At 41.4% G+C, this 17,375-nt stretch overlaps 1 protein-coding gene across 4 annotated transcripts; it reads left to right on the top strand.

Moving 5' to 3' along the window:
• The first annotated feature begins 487 nt into the window (after positions 1-487).
• On the top strand, positions 488-16,560 carry pdgfab (platelet-derived growth factor alpha polypeptide b). Of its 4 annotated transcripts, none has more exons than XR_005233858.1 (7): positions 488-1,140; positions 2,118-2,214; positions 5,586-5,720; positions 6,894-7,084; positions 14,180-14,306; positions 14,889-15,013; positions 15,644-16,560. XR_005233858.1 is itself a non-coding variant. In XM_017435953.2 (6 exons), the coding sequence occupies exons 1-6, from the start codon at positions 1,081-1,083 to the stop codon at positions 15,655-15,657; spliced, it is 624 nt and encodes a 207-aa protein (XP_017291442.1). In that variant the 5' UTR covers positions 490-1,080; the 3' UTR covers positions 15,658-16,560. The 4 variants fall into 4 exon arrangements, 2 of the variants coding, with proteins under 2 accessions (XP_017291442.1, XP_017291443.1); XR_005233859.1 differs by having other exon boundaries at positions 15,647-16,560; XM_017435953.2 differs by lacking the exon at positions 14,889-15,013 and having other exon boundaries at positions 490-1,140.
• The last annotated feature ends 815 nt before the right edge of the window (positions 16,561-17,375 follow it).

Below are 17,375 nucleotides of genomic sequence, written 5' to 3' on the forward strand. Positions count from 1 at the left end.
AAGATATGTTGGAATTTTGGGCAGCAGCTGCTTTGGCAACCTTCAAATTGACTTATGGATTTTTTGTTAGTTTACAGTATTTTCCATTTTCCCAATAAATTTGTTACACTTTTAGATGAAAAAAAAGTTATGATTAAAATCTTTTCCCTGTCTTTTTAAATTCAATCAGGATCCGATATACAGCAAAGAACGAGATAAAAATTTGTCCTTAGCAATATATAAAAAATCTCAATAGTTTCCATATTCTTTTTGATTACCGACAAAATCAAAATTGATTGTGGACCAAATCTTTGAATGGAGTTTGTTTTAAGCAAACACACACATGGGGTGAGGGGGTGTGTGTGGGTGGGAATGTGCTCTTGGAGTCTTAAGTCATCCAGCTCCACCAACCAGCTCCCCTCGCTGAATAAGATGCATGTTCACCCAAAAGCGAGGGGAGGCGCAAAGGGCACAGAGCTGCTGGCTCTCTATATTCAGCTGCTTAGAGGCGCTCTGACACCATTCACTCCAGAGTCCTACCCAGCCAAAGGACCTGTTCACACTGCTGCAAGACCAGCTCTGGATAGCACAGCGCGGACGACTTTTTTCCTTCTAGTGTGGATTATTTTCACGTTAGTCTGTTTTTTTAGACGAGAAAAGAAAAGGTCGTGCAGATTTATGTTATTTTTTTCTCAAATAAGAAGGAGCAACAGCTCATTGTGCTGAGAGTAAAGTGTGAAAGCCTGTTTTCTGTTAAGGTGAAGGACAAGTGCAATGCGCGCCTGGTTCGTTTCTTGGAATTGTCTCACACGCGCCTAAGGAACCATGTCGTGCTGCAGCGCGGGGCTTATTCAGCAGGACGCAACCCCGATGTGAATAACAGCAACAAGAACCAAGTTCCAAGCCTGCCCAGATTTCCTCAGTTTTGACCAAAGTGCAGCACGGTGGTGTGTGACCGAGCTGCTCTGACGCTTTTGCCGTTTTTTTCCTCCCCGGGAGGGGGGATGGTTGTGAATCCTCTGGAGCCAGGAGCGACTCGGGGGCTCCTACACAGCAGCAGCGCATTTTTCTTGTTTGGGTTTGACTCTGAATTAAAGGGAGATGAGAACCGCACTTTGTTACTTCCTGCTGTGGACGTCGTACCTGCTGGCCACCGCTGAGGTAAAGTTCATTCCTACAGCGCAGTCTCAGGGGGGTAAACGGGGTCGGAGAGTTTCTTTGGTCCTGTGAGGGTGCAAAGGTCTCTAAGCGCCAGAGAAAGCTAAAGTAACAGAATTTTTTATTAAAAAATAAATCAATAACAAAAACACCTGTGGTTTAAAGCTCTTTATAAATCAGATCCAAGCTCATTTTTATTCCCTAATGAAATGTTCATACAAGAAGATATCTCAATTTTAGTTCAGTTTTGAGACTGAACACACACTAAATGAGATTCTCTTACCTTCTGAGGACAAACATTTGCTTCAGCCCTGATTCAGCAGTTATTTTTGAGTTTTTGTGCCGAATCTGTTTGTACCTTGTGGTGAGGTTCGGTTGGGGGCTAAACGCGTTCATGGGAACCGCTCCGGCTGATAAAAATAGCCGCTGTTCCTGTGAGGCTGCACGACTTGCTCAACTAGAGGTGCCTGCAGGATCGCAACAAGTGCAGTCTGTCTGGTCCATCCAATTTTCACACTGCATTTAGATATAATTTTCTAAGCAGTTAAGGAAAATTGGGACTTTATTTTCCTCAGTAAGGGAAAATATTTTCCATACTCTCTTTTTTTTTGGCATGGAAATGATGTCATTCAGCCATCTGAGTGTTAAAAAGACGCTAACAATAAAAAAATAATTATGTAGAACAGAAAGCTATAGCGATGTTCTTCATTACCCGTCTTTCATATGTGCCCCCCCCCCCCCTTTTTTTGTGTAAGAAAGCAGCTTTGACATCCTTTCTCTCCATAAAGGGGACATATCTGCCTGGGTTTTTGGCACCTAGTTGCCAAGTTGTCCTTTCACCCATTTTCAGGGCTGTTTGATCTAATTACACAAACGTTTCCTATTGACCAGACACACATCTCTAAACTTTTCCTCTTGTTTGATTTCTTTATCCAACCCCCCTCTACCCCTCCTCACACCTGCCTCCTTCCCCCTTGAAGGAAGCGGAGTTTCCCCAGGAGCTGCTGGACCGACTCTCAAACAGTGAAATCCACAGCATCAGCGACCTCCAGCGGCTACTGGAGATAGACTCCGTAGGTAAATTCTGCCTCTTGATACTCTTCTCAATACGTGTGTGTGTTGGGGAGGGTGGTAGGGGGTCATATTAGAATCTCAAAATGCATCTGATGAAATGCAGCTTCTTTGGAATTACCTGAGGCTTATTTCCCCTAAAATTAACAGATCTCTAGTGTAGTTATTCTTCACTGTTACTTAATATGATCTGGTTAAATAACAGTAACAGGTGCTTTTACAGTATACACGTGACTAAAGTGGACTTTCACTAACTTATCCTTTCACCTCCAGAATTCCTCCAATCAGCCGTTTTATTACTCCAAACTCTTTTTTTATGCTCTGTAATTGAAACAAAAGTGACATCACTGCAGGTGAAGTCACTTTCTTTTGCTTCAGAAGTTGCTTTCTGGGTGGGGAACTGTCTCAAACTGTCTTAGATTAAGTTACATTGGTTCACTGGAAGAAGCTGTTTGCCTTCATATGAGCCTCTATTTACACAGGCTCCTGACATATATCAGTTTCAAGGCTCCTTCTGTAAAGATTTACTCAGAACAATAGGTGTTTACTGCATTTAAGAGTTCTAATTGATGCAGACTACCTTACTGGTTATAGTTGGTAACAGTAGTAGACTGTTTATTATTATGAGCACATAAATCTTGGCGGGGTCAGCTTGGGGGCTCTGGACATCCCATTAAAAGATCGTTGACGCCAGGCAGAGGGGTATTTTCAGAGCTTTTGTTGGTGATGGTTCAGAGAGAGAGGCCACCAGCAAGAAGGTGGCCTCTCTCTCTGAACCATAAGGTAAGGTGGTTGATTATTTTATAGTGAAGCATCTCTTTATGAAGCTTTGATTGTCTGACTCCAGAGGATTTAAGTTTGGAAGTGACAGGATCACTGAGAAGGCTTATAGCGACATGTTACATTTAGTTCTGCTATGCTCAGTGCAGGCTTGCATTTGTTTTCACACGGACCCCATCTTCAGCTCTGACTGACAGATGAGATGACCTCGTTGAAGCCTGCAGATGGCTGTCTGGCCCCTGAGGTGATCCTCTACTTGTTATTCCTCGTCTCTGTCCCCGTCTCCCTTCTGAGTTGGCCCCTTGCCTGCCTGTTCTTATCTCTTTCAGTGTAGAACTTTGACAGAAAAGGGAACCTGACTCTTGGCAAAGGGGGCAGAGGTGAAGGTGGGAGTTAGAGGAATCTTGAGGTTGTATTCCTGCTTCTCTCAGAGATGCCGCAAATGGTTGTGCAATCAGCTTTGTGTCTGACAAGCTGACACTGTTTTTACCTCCTGTACAGCTGGCAGCATTAACTCTAAATCTTCAGACCTTCTCACCTGTCTTTATGCACATTTGTTCAACAGACCTGAGATTAGGCTTTATCATCTGAGCCAGGGAACTGTTAGAATGTTAGAGGGAGAATGATAGAGATCCTTGTTTTGAGAAGTCAACAACATGTTGACTATTTGTCCAAAGGGAGACAGAAAGAGAGAGGAGGAGAGGAGTAAAGGGAGGGTGTTGAGGCCCTCAGCTAATGGAGACAGTAATTTGCCAGTCATGAAAGCCTGATTCATGGCAAGAGACTGTCTACTGTCTTCTTTTCCCTTGTCTCAGTGCTCTGGGCATGTTATTATCTATTAGTCACCTGGAACCAGTAGAAGAGCAAATCCCACTCTCCACTCCTCTGCTGTTTTTCTCATCTCTTTTTTGTAGCTTGTCTCTCAGCTCTCCTCATTTTCCTCTGTACCTACATAATAAATCTGACCTTCCTGCCATACTTTTTTGTTGGAATATTTTTCCTTTGGTGACTCTGCAATCTGTAAAAAAACAAAACAACTTCTTTATGTCTTTTCTTTTTGTTTGTGGGTGGCCACTGAATCAGATCCTTCCATATGCTTGTGTTTCTCTGACAGCAGGAGATGAAAATATAGATACATAGGATGAGATAAAGAAATTCACAAGGGATTCAGTGTGAAATGGTTGGCAGAGTCAGAAATTCACTGAACTATTGCAATGAGAGCATCTCACAGTTTTACAGACTGTGTACAGACAGTGTAGGTGGATGTTTCAGAGTATGTCATGTTTATGTACAGTATGTTCATATGACTCCAAGTGTACTGGCCTGGATGATGGATAGCTCAGCCCTTTGCTTTGACTCCCGGCTTCAGCTGCAGGCAACACTTCCATTCATGTGAACTTTTTGTTTCTGGGTCACTGACTGCTTGACTGACTGCATGACAAACTGGAAGGAAATTCCCTCAACTTGTTGCTTGAGGGACTACATTGGAACCTGACAAATCAACCTGAACAAATAAAGGCAACAAAAAGCAAATAAACAATCAATCCCAGTGGTGGACTGTGCATTGGCAGAGGAAATCCCTACAGATGACTCTGGTCAGAGCACAAAAAAACTGGATGTGTGGACTTTGTTTGCTCATGGTTGAGCTTGTGTACTTTAGGTTTTAGCAATGCTATGAAGAATAATGAGATGAGTTTGTCCAAATATAAGCACGTGTTCATTTGAAGGTATAGAACTGTGTGAGCCAGGTATGCTGTGCTTAAAGACAGGTAGACCCACCCAGTTTACAAACACTTTCAGATGCTGTCAGAGCTGTGGGACAAACCTTATCACTTTATTGCTACTCTGGCACTTTTTCTGTAATCCGCCTTATATTCTGGGCGGGTACCAAAACAAGCACACTTTATCAGATGACCATAAATGTGAAAAAGCTCAACTGGCTATATTTGTCTGGAGGGAAAGCTTTAAGACGTTACATTGCAGCATAGCAAAACATGTACTTTCCCAAACCACCAAGTGATTGAAAAGCAAACATTTTCAGTAAATGAGAGACACAAAGCCACTAATTAGGTCAGGAATAATGGCAACTGACCTGTCCTTGTATGTCTATGAAAGCTGTTTGTTTTTAAAGTCCATGCTGACTCACATGTGTCTAGCTGCTTTTATTCCTGCTAAGAAAGTTCAGCCAAGTCAGTGAGAGAGGCTGACACATAAAGCTCGCAATTACACACAGGTTCGTGCAAAACGGAGCCTCCTACCTCTGCACTCTGGACTGTTTACTTCAGTTTGTGACACCTCAGAAGTTGCCGTGCTAGCAAGTTCAAGTGAACTGTTGGCCCTTCAGTGAATACAAGAATATACAAGAAACCAGTCAGAGGTTAGCATCTCATTTTGGCTGTGGGACTAACCGACACATAGTATGTTGTGGAATGGGTAGATAATGCATCATCGACAAATCACATGTAGCCTTTTGGTGAGGTCTACCAAATCACCCACCAGTGCCATTTAACATTATCAAAACTGCTGTGGTGCCTTTGTTAAATAAGCTTCTTTTCTGTGTGATATTATTAATCTGATGTCCCTCTGTTTTTGACGAGGTACGGGAAACGATGTTATTGAGGAGCACAAGTACCGCAAGCACCACAACCACCATAAGAACTTCTCTCACCATAACAGTTACTACAATGGACTGAAGAGCTCACAGCTACACAGCAGACGCAAAAGGAGCATTGGTAAGACCGTCAGAGCTCGGAGGTTGCATCATGATTGCATTTGATATCACAACTTGGCACACACAGCGTCAAAATGCCCTAAAAATAATCTGCACTCACAACGCTGAAGTTCCCAGGAAGATGAAACAGATCACTTTGCACTAATTTCAAACAAAGCTACCAGTTAGTGGTTTTTTACACTGCTTTTTAGAGCATGAAAAGGAACCCTAATGGACACATCAACCCGGTATTTATTTGCAATCAAGGAATCATGAGAGAGGAGGCTGGTGAGTGTGTGTGTGAGAGGTTGACGAGGACGTCTGACACGAAGCCTTTTAATTGGCTCGAGGCTTGCAGATCTAAGACACACGCGTCAGGAGAGAGAAACATATCCCTGAGCGTGGAAATTCCAGACATTCAGGGTTCAAGTTGCAGCTCATCCGGGCTCTCAGTCAGATTTCTTCCTAAAACGCCACGCGGTAGGATATCTGATCAAGTTGTGGAGAACACCATGTAATGTGCAGTGCATGTATTAAGATTGCATGTGTGCTGTCCCAGCAGCAGAACTCTTAAAACAACATGGGATGAAATGGCTCTTCGTATTTCATGTGCGTGCGCGGCATCACAGGATTATGATAGAGAATGCCACTTTGGCAGCTGTCCACAAAAGCCCTTGCATTCTGCATATGATGGACATATTATATTTATAACATAATTATTTGACTGTACACTGTCTTTAGTGCCTCTCAGAGCAATGCATTTGAAATAAATGCTTGCTGCCTTTCTCTTTTTCATGAGAGCAAGGTCAAACACCAGTAATACATTTCCCACCAGTTGAAATAAAGGCTTTCTGCCCTAGTCATGCAACATTACCTGGAGTGAGGGCATTGAACAATGGAGGTCTCTCTTCATATCTTCCATACTCCTAAGAGTTTTATTTGATATGGGATCAGCTTTTTGGAAAGCGTGTTTTCTTAACAGTCTTAAAAGATGTTGGGTTTGATCTTAGACTAGACAAACACTTCTCACATCAAGTGAGTCATCAAATAATGAGCAGTGAAAGAATGCAAGCATCTGTGAGTGAGACGATCAGATTACAACACTACATCAATGCCCGTTTGCAGTTGGAAAATGCGTCACCAAATGTTGACACGCAGAACAAATGCATTAACTTGACTTGCTCTCCTTTTCCAGTCGAGGAAGCGATCCCGGCAGCATGCAAAACACGAACGGTGATCTATGAGATCCCCAGGAGCCAGGTGGATCCCACATCTGCCAACTTCCTGATATGGCCACCCTGTGTGGAGGTGAAGCGTTGCACGGGCTGCTGCAACACCAGCAACATGCGCTGTCACCCATCCCGCAAGCATCACCGCACCGTTAAGGTAAGACGTGTATACCCACACACAATTATTGCAAATCATTGTTTTATTGTAAAGAATAAATACACAAAACACAACATTTACTCATTTAAATCACTGCTTTCCCTTCATCAGGTAAGTAAAACCCATGGCTGTCTTAATATCTATCTACTTATCTCGCACCCTTTTCTTTACAAACCCATCTCTCAATCAACCTATTTCTAGTGATACTGTTTTCTCAAATATTGCCGACCTAACCTCTGCCATCCCTATCTATCCCAATTTGTACCATTTCAACTTATCACCACCTTCCATTCCCATCACTCTCTCTCTTGTTTGACAAGCTTTCAAGGTGGCTGTGCCAGGACAGTGCAAAAGGGGATAAGGAGAAGAATGGTAAACTAGAAAGGGAGAGATGGTTGTCAACACTTTTAGCCTGGACATCTGCTGAAGGAATGAACGCTTGCCAAGTATAAAAAACACAGAAACAGAAGAGGGAGAAACAGTTCTGGATCTTGAGAGTGTCTCAGTGTCAGTGGATGCCATGCAACGCTTTTCATTTGTATGTCCTTTTTTTTTTTTCTGGAAGCAGTGTGCCCGGAACAGACAAGGTGACAATGAGAATGAGAGAGAAACTGAGGCCCCTTGGCATTGCTTGCTTGAAAACATGTCTCTCTGTTCAGAATCAGAGGAGACACAGTGACTAGAGATGGGATGAGCTGCTGATGTATTTACAATACAGTCATTTAGCTAGTGAGTGTCCTGTTAGGAGGTATGGGAATAATGTGATCTGCTTTGTAAAACTAGGAGACAACCAGGGCATAAACAGGATAGTACTCTGCGTGTGTTTGTGTTTCTCTGGCCATATCTGCACTTAATTATTGTTGCAGACTTTGTGATCTTGCCCAGCCACTGACACTGGCAGAATGGTTTCTTTTACCTCTCATACAGTGCTTTAAAGATTTCCGCCTGATAAATTACCAGAGTAATAAAACAAATGCCAGTCCTTAGCATACTGGTACAAGCTGTAAAGATTTCAGTAAGGACACAAGGGTATTATATAAAGTGGAGTTGCTCTGACAAGTTGACCATTGTAGGGCACAAGGTTTTGCAAACAGGGTTTCTGGTCAGAAATGCTGACTCACGTTGCAGTGAGAGACTCAAGCTCTGATATACAGCACTATCCTGTGTGTCAGTCTGTCTGCATCCGTCTCTCCGTCTGCCAGACAGTTGGTGTGCGTTGTCCTCAATAGGAGCTCTGTCTGTGATCGCAGTGATGAGGAGGGATGGAAAGACACTGACGGCGGCATGTACAACACTAAAAAGACTTGATTCAGCGATTCCTGGAATGTTGTACTCTGTGCAGCTTTGTTTGTGTCCCCTTCGTGACACTGATGACTGAATGAGCACACAGACTTGAGAGGGATATTTGGGGTGATGGGGAGGGGTTCAGGGTGGGAGAGGGACCGTTATGTTCCATGTGGTCTCAGCTGCTGGCGAAAAGGCTGAAAGGGTTTGTATGAAGCAGAAAGGTCATTCTTCAGGGCTTTCTGTGGTCAGGAGACATTTACCACATTGTGTGTAAGAAACATTGTGTCATGTCAAGTTCTCTTCTATACATCTCCTCAGTCTAAATTGAGGTTCAGTTACTATTGTTATTTATTAGAAAGCTAAAAATGCTGTCTGACTGTTTTGAGCCTGACCTGTTTTTTTTTTTTGCTGCAAGCAGGGGATGAGAAAAAAAAGATTTGCAGTGTTGCCTCAAGTTCATGCCACTGTCCATTTCTGCAAATCAACATTATTATTTATTTATTTATAGGCTTGCCTCTCTTGATTTGTTTTTTTTAAGAACCAATAATACAATGTGGGTATGTGCAGGCAGGTCTTGTTCATTTAAAATTAGAAGATTTTAATAGGTCTTGACTAAGGAAGGAACAGGGGCCAGATTTTAAAATCCCTGTTTTATTATTATTATTTTTATTATCTTCTTTATTATCTTTTTTTGCTCTTTTTTCACTTCTGAATTAACTTGAATTTTGATTTGTTTATATTGCATTTAGGTTGTTTTTTATTAATGTTTGTGCATGCCTTGCCATTAAATGGACACAACAGAAAACAAGGTTCAAGAAAAGCAATGTGCCACCCATTTAGATATGATTCAATGTTTATAAAAAGAAAGAAAGGCATAGAGTAAAAAGAACTGGTAGAGAAACAACAGAAACAGAGTTTTATGGAGCACTTTTAAAAGTAACCTTTGGACCCCATCATAACAGCATAACTTTTCCTCCTCTTCTCCTCAAACCCAGCATTTCATCTCCTGTTCTCACTTCTCATCACTTTACTTTTAATTGTGGTAACATCTTAAAAAACAACAACAACAAGACCCCTAAAATATCCATGGCAGCATGATATTTTAAAAGGGAAGCTGTTTTCCTTTTCTTAGCTGGGATTGTGACACTGGGATAATCAGAAAATATGACCAGCTGAATGCAATATGAATGAATGCAAAAGCTCTGAAAATATTTTCTTAAACCTACCTCCTAATTGCAGTTCATAATACAATCCAATTTTGACAACAAGAAAAAAAAAGCATACAAAAAAAACGCAAGAACTATAAAGAAAACACAATCTAATATGCTCAACGTGGGTCAAAAACTGATGTATTTTTTTAAAGTTTAAATTCTATTGCGATAGTGACTGAACTGTTTGGGGGCACAACTGTTACAAATAGCAGCAAAACATGAGAATTGCAATCATGAGCTTTATTTTAATTGCTTTGGCAAATCATTGTTACAATTTAATTAAGTTTATTTTATTTAATTCTGTTTACTAGCTGGGAACCTTTAATTGGCTTTAAAGCAAGTATTTTGCAGAGGTCATAGAGGGTCATTAAGGCACATCTGTGTAAACCACAGTAGAAGGTGTGTGTGTGCGTGTGTGTGAGTGTGTGAAACTGTGAGGGAATGAGAGTGAGTACTTGATGCTTCACTGCGTAAACTCCCCTGACCACAGAACTAGTCCGAGACCATTTGTGTGAAGCTGCAGCAAGAGGAAGACAAGCCACAAAGTAATGAAGTGTTGATGGCTACTGGATCAAAGTGGCGGATGACAGAGGCCAGGCGGAAATGGCACAGCGCTGAGTGTGGGGGTCCACACATCTCTCATCACCAGTGCTGGGCCCCTACCCCCCCATACATACAAACACATGCAGCTACTTCTGCAATGGACGGTCATGTCGGAGTGTTGGGGGTAGCAGTAGCTGTACCCCTGTGGTTGTGAGGGACCCTGACTTACAGGGTGTTTCATAAATACAAGTGTGGCAGTGATACAGTGAGAATGATTTATGATCATTTGAAGAACAGGGTGAAGAGATGGGGGGAGGTAGATGGGAGTAAGGGGCCTCCTTGTTTGAAGTGCCTTGCAGCTGTGAATTATTTTCTCTTTGATTCACTCAACTCTGAGTAGACGAAGCAGGGTGAGGGAGTTTGTATGTTTAAAACTGTGTGTGTGTGTGGAGGGGTGGGTGGAGTGTAGGGGGAGCAGGTCGCAGACCATGGGAGTGTGTTGACCAAGCCAGAAGCTCGAGAAGCTTGGCTACTTCAGCACCAGCTGGAATGTATCAGCAGAATACCTAAATAATTTTTACTAAGTTTAAGTTTTGCTTTTTTGTTTTTTTCTTTTTACTTTATAACTCTCCTTCTGTCCTCCTTCCTGCTCTTGGCCACTGACTTTAGCCTCCATCTCCTCATCTCCTCTCTACACAGACCCTGTCAGTCTTGGAGTCTGATTGTCTGTTGTGCCAAATAGTTGTTCACTCCCTCCTTGCTCTGTTCATCTCTCCTGTAACACAGACTCTCTAATTTTACTCCTATGTCAGGTCTCTGCCATTTACTTCATCCTTTTGGTGCTCTTTCATTAAAATCCTATTCATATTGTTGTTTCACTTTTTGGCCCTAAGTAATGTCTCCTTGGAAATTCTGGTTTTCTGTCAACATACTGAGGAACTTTTTAAGAGTCTATCATATCATATTCTTCTGCAGAAAAAGTAAATTGTAGGAAAGTATATTACATTTGGCGATAAATTAATACATGTGTGGGTGTTAAAGAAATGTGTTATACCATATGATAAATCTACAGTGTGGGTGGAATCAGAGGGCAGCAAGTAGCCTTTTGTGTCTGATGTTTAGTCAGCATCTTCTCTGCTTTGTTGTGTTCTTCTTGATATCATTTTTCTTTCATGTATTTCATAAGGCAGGTAGAAACAAACAGATGCACAAATCTTCTCCTTTCCTCTTATTTTTGTCTTAGTAATAAACACTGAGAGTGTCTCTGTAGCCTCATTTCCCTCCTGATGGATGAATTGCGACCTTACTGTGCCTCTTTCCACCCCTCTATTCTGCAAACATACACATGCACTTTTATTTATTTTTGCTTCGTTCTGTCACTGTTCCAGTTTGCCATGGCCCGCGGTGCACATCCACATCCCTGCTGTGTTTTGCTTGGAAGGCAGGCGCAAAACTTTCCTCTCCTTCGTGCTCTCATCAGTGTTCTGAGCTCAGGGAATTCCCAATTAGCCTGACTTTGGATAAATGGCTTCACACAGAAGGGTTGTAGTGACACTGGGGACAGACCAAAGGGGGTGTGCTTCCCAGAGCCTCATGTCTCACCCCCTCAACCCCCTGGATCGAATATCATTCCACAACCACTCAGGGGACTTTTTCTCAGGGCCCCTGGCTTTCCAGGGAGTTTAGAGCAGTTTGATTTATACAAAGAGAGTGAGGGGCCCCTTGTCGTAGCATTGGGGGTCTATTTCTGATGTATGTTTTAAGTCACTGACTGCTTGACATTGGAAGCCAGTCTGAAGAAGTAGTAAAAAACTTACAGAAAAAAGTACTGTAAAACAAGTAGTAAATGGATACAAAAGAAAGCCTCCTTCTGGAAGAAAGCAACAAAACAAAACAGGAAATAGACAAAATTTTAGCAGTGGCATACACAATTAGATGTAAATAAACATTTTTGGGTGTGAGTATCTGACCATTTCATATGAACTTTTCAGGGAATGTGTTTAGTCCTGCTGTGTGAGAGACAAGTGCGCTGCTGGGCTTTACATCAAGCGAGCCCACTGCCTCATCCTTCTGTCAATAGTTGTTTGTGTTGCCAAAGGAGTTTATTTGTTTGTGTTAGTCATTAGGATCAGCATCAGCAGTAAGGGTCAGACATGGCTCAGTCTTTCTTTGCTTCCTGCTGGCAACTTCTGGAGCCCTCTCAGCCTAGCCGTTCCAGTAACCAACAGCAGCAGAGCTATCAGCAAAGGCAGCTGTATCTTTCATCTCTTTCTTTCTCTTCCTCTGTTTTCTTCCTTTTCATGCAGATAATTTGATTAAATATTGGCAGCAGTTTTCAGAGAAACTCATGCCACTCGGTGATGCTTTGTGTAGTTTCAATGGATGACAATATACCTTTAATTATTTTTCCATCTATCACGTCAGTGTTAGTTTAATCAGTTTCTTTAGTAGGTAACCCAGAAACTAGATGTTAATATGTAACAAATGAATGCCACCTAATGCAACTCATGATCATGGTTTGTTACTCCTCCACCTTCTCTTCCTCTATTTGCACACACACACACACACACACACACACACACACACACACACACACACACACTCACTCACACACTCTTGTGTTCCCTAATGAGAGTGGCGGTTCAACTTACCACTCTTCGTTCTTCCTCACTCTGGCCTTTCACCTGCTCTCCTTCTCTTTCATAGCTCGGAAACAGCAAACACACCACCAATAATCCAGACACTATTGTCTTCTATTTGCTCACCACATACCTCCACAGCTTGCTTATCCTCATTTCACTCCCTTTCTTCTTTCTCTTTTTCCAAGCTTAGAAATTGTTGCAAAGGAGTGGCTGTTAAAACTGCTTGCTCCTTGCAGCTTCTTCCCTGAGTTCCATCTGCACCAGATCCCCCTGCAGCCACTGTTACTGCAAAGATTCTCTCTGTTTGTGTTAATTTTAACATTACACTTTGTTATGTCAGAAAAGGATTGGTATGTTGATTTGTCTGCATGACTGGCTTTCCAACAAGAGCCAAGATTGGCAGCATGCCATTATGGGTAAGGGAAAAAGAGCCTCTCATCAGTTTTGTGTGTGCTAGCTTTATTTGGACTGCAAACTGTGTTGCTCAGAATACTAGGTAGTGCTGGGAGGTTGTTAGTCAATATCCTTTTTCTCATGCAATGATAAGGATAGGTGAATCTGAAGATATTGCTTCCATGTGGCCCCAGGCCCCTTCAAGGCTGCTCTTCAGATCATAGAGACAAAAACATGTGGCTGCCTCCCCTCAGTTGCACAACAATACCATCACAGTTTCATGCAACATTTTTTTGTTCATCTAAGCTTTAATCACTCATGTATTGTTGATGGAAGCTTTGCATATTCATAACCCTTAGAGTTATCAGCTCTTGGATGGAAGCTCTAAAACTCTAAAGCTCTTAAACTGAGAGTGTGTTACCTGGAATGGAATAAATTCCTGTATTCCTTTTTTGTTTCTAAGCTTGTTTCCTGTGGTTTTAACCGCTTAATACTGACTAAATATATTTCTTTCATGCATGCATGCAAAGCAGAACTATCCTTAATTTTTGTACTGAGATAGTTTAAACTTAACATGTTGGGACAAGGGGAATGAGTTTAGGTGCCTGTTTGGATTTAGATGCTTCAGGCCTGAGCAGGGGGATCTCCCAGCTTCTTTTCTTCTGCCAGAGTAAACCTTCCCAGGACCCTAGGGTGTACAACACTCTCCCAACCCTCCATCTCTCCTCCTCCATTGCTTAGACAAGGTCACACTCCATTCAGTTGCTTACAGACCATAGAGCACACAACAAGTGAAACCTAATGAATCAGCCTCAGAGGAATGCTCCCGTCATACTTCAAACATAACAAGGCAAAGCAACAGCTTTTTTTATGAATAAGTTTATGGATGTGCCATCAGTCACAGAGCTGCTCCTCTTGATGTTTGAAGGAGGGCAAATAGTGTGTGCATTCATTGACAACATAGAAAAGAGTAAATGTGCTGGTGCCTGTAGCAAACCTTTTCCCTCTTCCTCTTCCAGGTAGCCAAGGTGGAGTACGTGAGGAGGAAACCCAAGCTTAAAGAGGTCTTTGTGCGGTTAGAAGACCACCTGGAGTGTGTGTGCACATCACAACATCATGTGGTAGAGCACTTAGATGCAGAAACAGGTAAATATGAGTTTGGATCTTCTGCACATGCTGATAAATATTCCAGCATTGCCTTATATTTTGTATTTTTTGCAAAAATTCAATCTTGCTCTGAAGTTGAGCTTGATGGCTGAATCTCACCTTCACCTCTTTGTCACTGTGCACTCTTTCCTGGCTTTATCATCAGTGTTTGATGGTCCTTTTTTGTCTTGCTTCATGGCTTTGCACTGTATGACCCTTTGCCACCAACTGCTCCCAAACAGATACACAGATACACCTGTGAAGAGGCCCACTGTTTGAAAACTGTAAAGCTTGTGTGGTTGATGAGAATGTGTGTGAGTGTGTCAAGGGTGGGTGTTCAAAGGCGGCTTGGCATGTCAACAGGTAAATCCGTCTGTGCCTTGATCTGTAGCTTTTCTCCACCTGGGTGCAGATAAGCGCCGTAATGCGTGCTGATAAGGCACCTGAAGAATTTATGCTCAGTTATATCTTTGCACTCTCTGCTTCTGTCCCAGGGCTGGCGTGCCTCTTTATGTGTCATAAACCCTGCTTATTGCTTTTAACCCTGCTTCCTATCCACCCTCCCTGACTTTGTGCTTTCAGGCCATCGTAGGGCTACAGGTAAAAAAAGGAAACCTAAAAAGCTAAGGCCCACCAAGGACTTATTGGTGACATAATAAAGTTGATCTCATTACCCAAAGTCCACTGGGAGGCTGTGACGGGAACAGGTAGGACTCAAGCACCGAAGCCTTTTGTCACCTTTTGGTGCTGCTCTGGCCCAATCAGTGTAAAGGGACCTGCCAATCACCGTCATCAATCACATCACAGCCAATCAGTTTGAGAAAAGGAGGGTCTAACAAGTATCACGCTCCGTGTGCCGATGCTGCCAAAGCTGCATGCTGTGTTTTTGACCTTATGAGCATGCACACTTTGTATAGCTGCTTTGTGTCACAACTTGCAATTGGTTATGCTCACTTTTTGTGTTTGTTTATTTTAAACTAAAGCAGGTCTGTTTGTGTTGTTTCACTTCTTAAAGACACCTTTCCATCTTTATTTGCTGTTTGTCTTGTCATCATGCTCTAAAACACAAAAACGTTTTCTTTGTCCCATCTTGAACTTTGTGTACACACATGCAGAACTGACATAATTTTGTAGTCAGATCAAAATCTGCAGAATTTGGAGGAACATGATTCACAACCTTGTTGGTCTTGTTTATGTTTTTTCAGAAAATGCATGAGTGAATTGATAAAATTAGTCTCTAAATACAAAAAAATCATGTCTTTTAATAACATTTTACAATTAAAAATAAGTTTTTACATTTTTGAAACTAATCTTAGGTTTGTCTCTCTATCTTTCAGTAGATGTGAGGTGAGACCAGTCAGAACAAAGGATATCAGCATGGACAGGAAACGCCATCAACAGGATGCCTTCTCTTTCTTCCTCCTCACTGCCATGCAGACTTTAAGAAGATATACTTTTCTGTAAAGAAACTGAAAAATAAATAAGATGCCAAAGGTGCTTTAAAAACACAGTGATGAAGACTGTCTTCGTGGCAACTGAACTGTGCTGCTCATTAAGGCAGAAACAGAAGCTGCCACAGAGTTTGGACTAAGCAGACAAAGACCAGTGGGAGAGGATGAAAAATGGAGTTGTGATGAACTTTTCAACAAAGGTTGTTTGAAAATATATTCAACTCAAACAGCCGTTAAACTGTTGGATCACACTGTCGTGGGAATCCTTGTGTTCTGATGCAACATAAGTTTGCTGCTTAAATGACTTGCATACAAAGGAAGAAAGAAAGAGTGATATAGGAACAACAATGCAAACATAAAAGTGAAAAACAGCTGGAGAGCGTTTACTTTTCAAAACTCTCAACCTCTGGTTGTCTGTGACTTTGGCCACCTGCTATGTACAGATAAATTAAAAAAAAAGGATGTGCCATTTCGTACAAATTATTTATGTGTGTGGACATTTGCCTTTGTCCCTTTCAATGTTCAAGAAAGGACAAAAAAAATATTTTTTAAGATTTTGCAGACATGCAAGTGTTCTGTGTGGTCCAGTTCTTTGCATTCATTATCACAACCTCAATGTCATTTTTTAAAATCTTTTTTTCTTGTCAACCATGTTTCAAACATTTTTCATATAATATTACAGTATATCTGAATAATGTCATGTCTTGCTTATAGTTTGGATATATGTGTGCAAAGAGAAGATGTGAGAGTCAGTACAGGAAGATGCTTTATTTTTGTTATGAAATATATTATTCATACTTATATCCAAGCAGGAATTATGTTTTTCTCTCTTTTTTGTTTTGGTTGAATGTCTGCATTTAATCTTTTTTGGGGGGGACACAAAACGCGAGCAGTTGGTGAAATCTAATAATCAGAAATTGTCTGACAGTGTTTGCTGTCCTGTTTGCATCACAGCTGTGAAAATGGCAGATGATTTTAGGAGACAGAGCAAGTCAGACATTAAAACTTCAAATTCAGTTGTTGAATACTGTGCCTTATGCTGCAGTCATGATGAGATTTATGGAACAAGTGACATTTCACACAAACATTCACACATCAGAGTGTGCTGATGGCAGTCATGGAAGCATACAAAAACACTAAGGTAACAAAAATCTACCAAAATAAGGGTGAAATATAAGATAAGATACTTTTGTGTCTTTATTATAAATCAGAACTATAATCAAAATCCTATTGTACATAAAGTTGTAAAAATCTGAAGCAAATAGTTGCAAAAATCTGCTTAGCAATTTTCTTTTGCTTTTGCAGAATCCAAATTTATGTTCACTTAAAATCTTCAGCTTACAAATTCACCTTACTTTTGATATGAAAGCATTTGATTCTAAAAGTTTTGCTCTTTGTTGAACTTAAATCTCATGAACAGGGCCTACTCTGATAGACTTACAGTATCTCTACATGCCAGCCAAGATGGCCTGAAAAAAATCTAAATTCATCTGCACAAAAATAACATTTCAGCTTAGATAGCAGTAATTTGTAAGCATACCTGCAGATCAATTTATAACTGTTCGTTTCATTCCCATTGCGTTTTTTCCACTGACTCACCCTTTTGTTTAAGAAACTC

The sequence above is a fragment of the Kryptolebias marmoratus genome, linkage group LG12, assembly GCF_001649575.2.
Source record: "Kryptolebias marmoratus isolate JLee-2015 linkage group LG12, ASM164957v2, whole genome shotgun sequence".
NCBI lineage: Eukaryota > Metazoa > Chordata > Actinopteri > Cyprinodontiformes > Rivulidae > Kryptolebias > Kryptolebias marmoratus.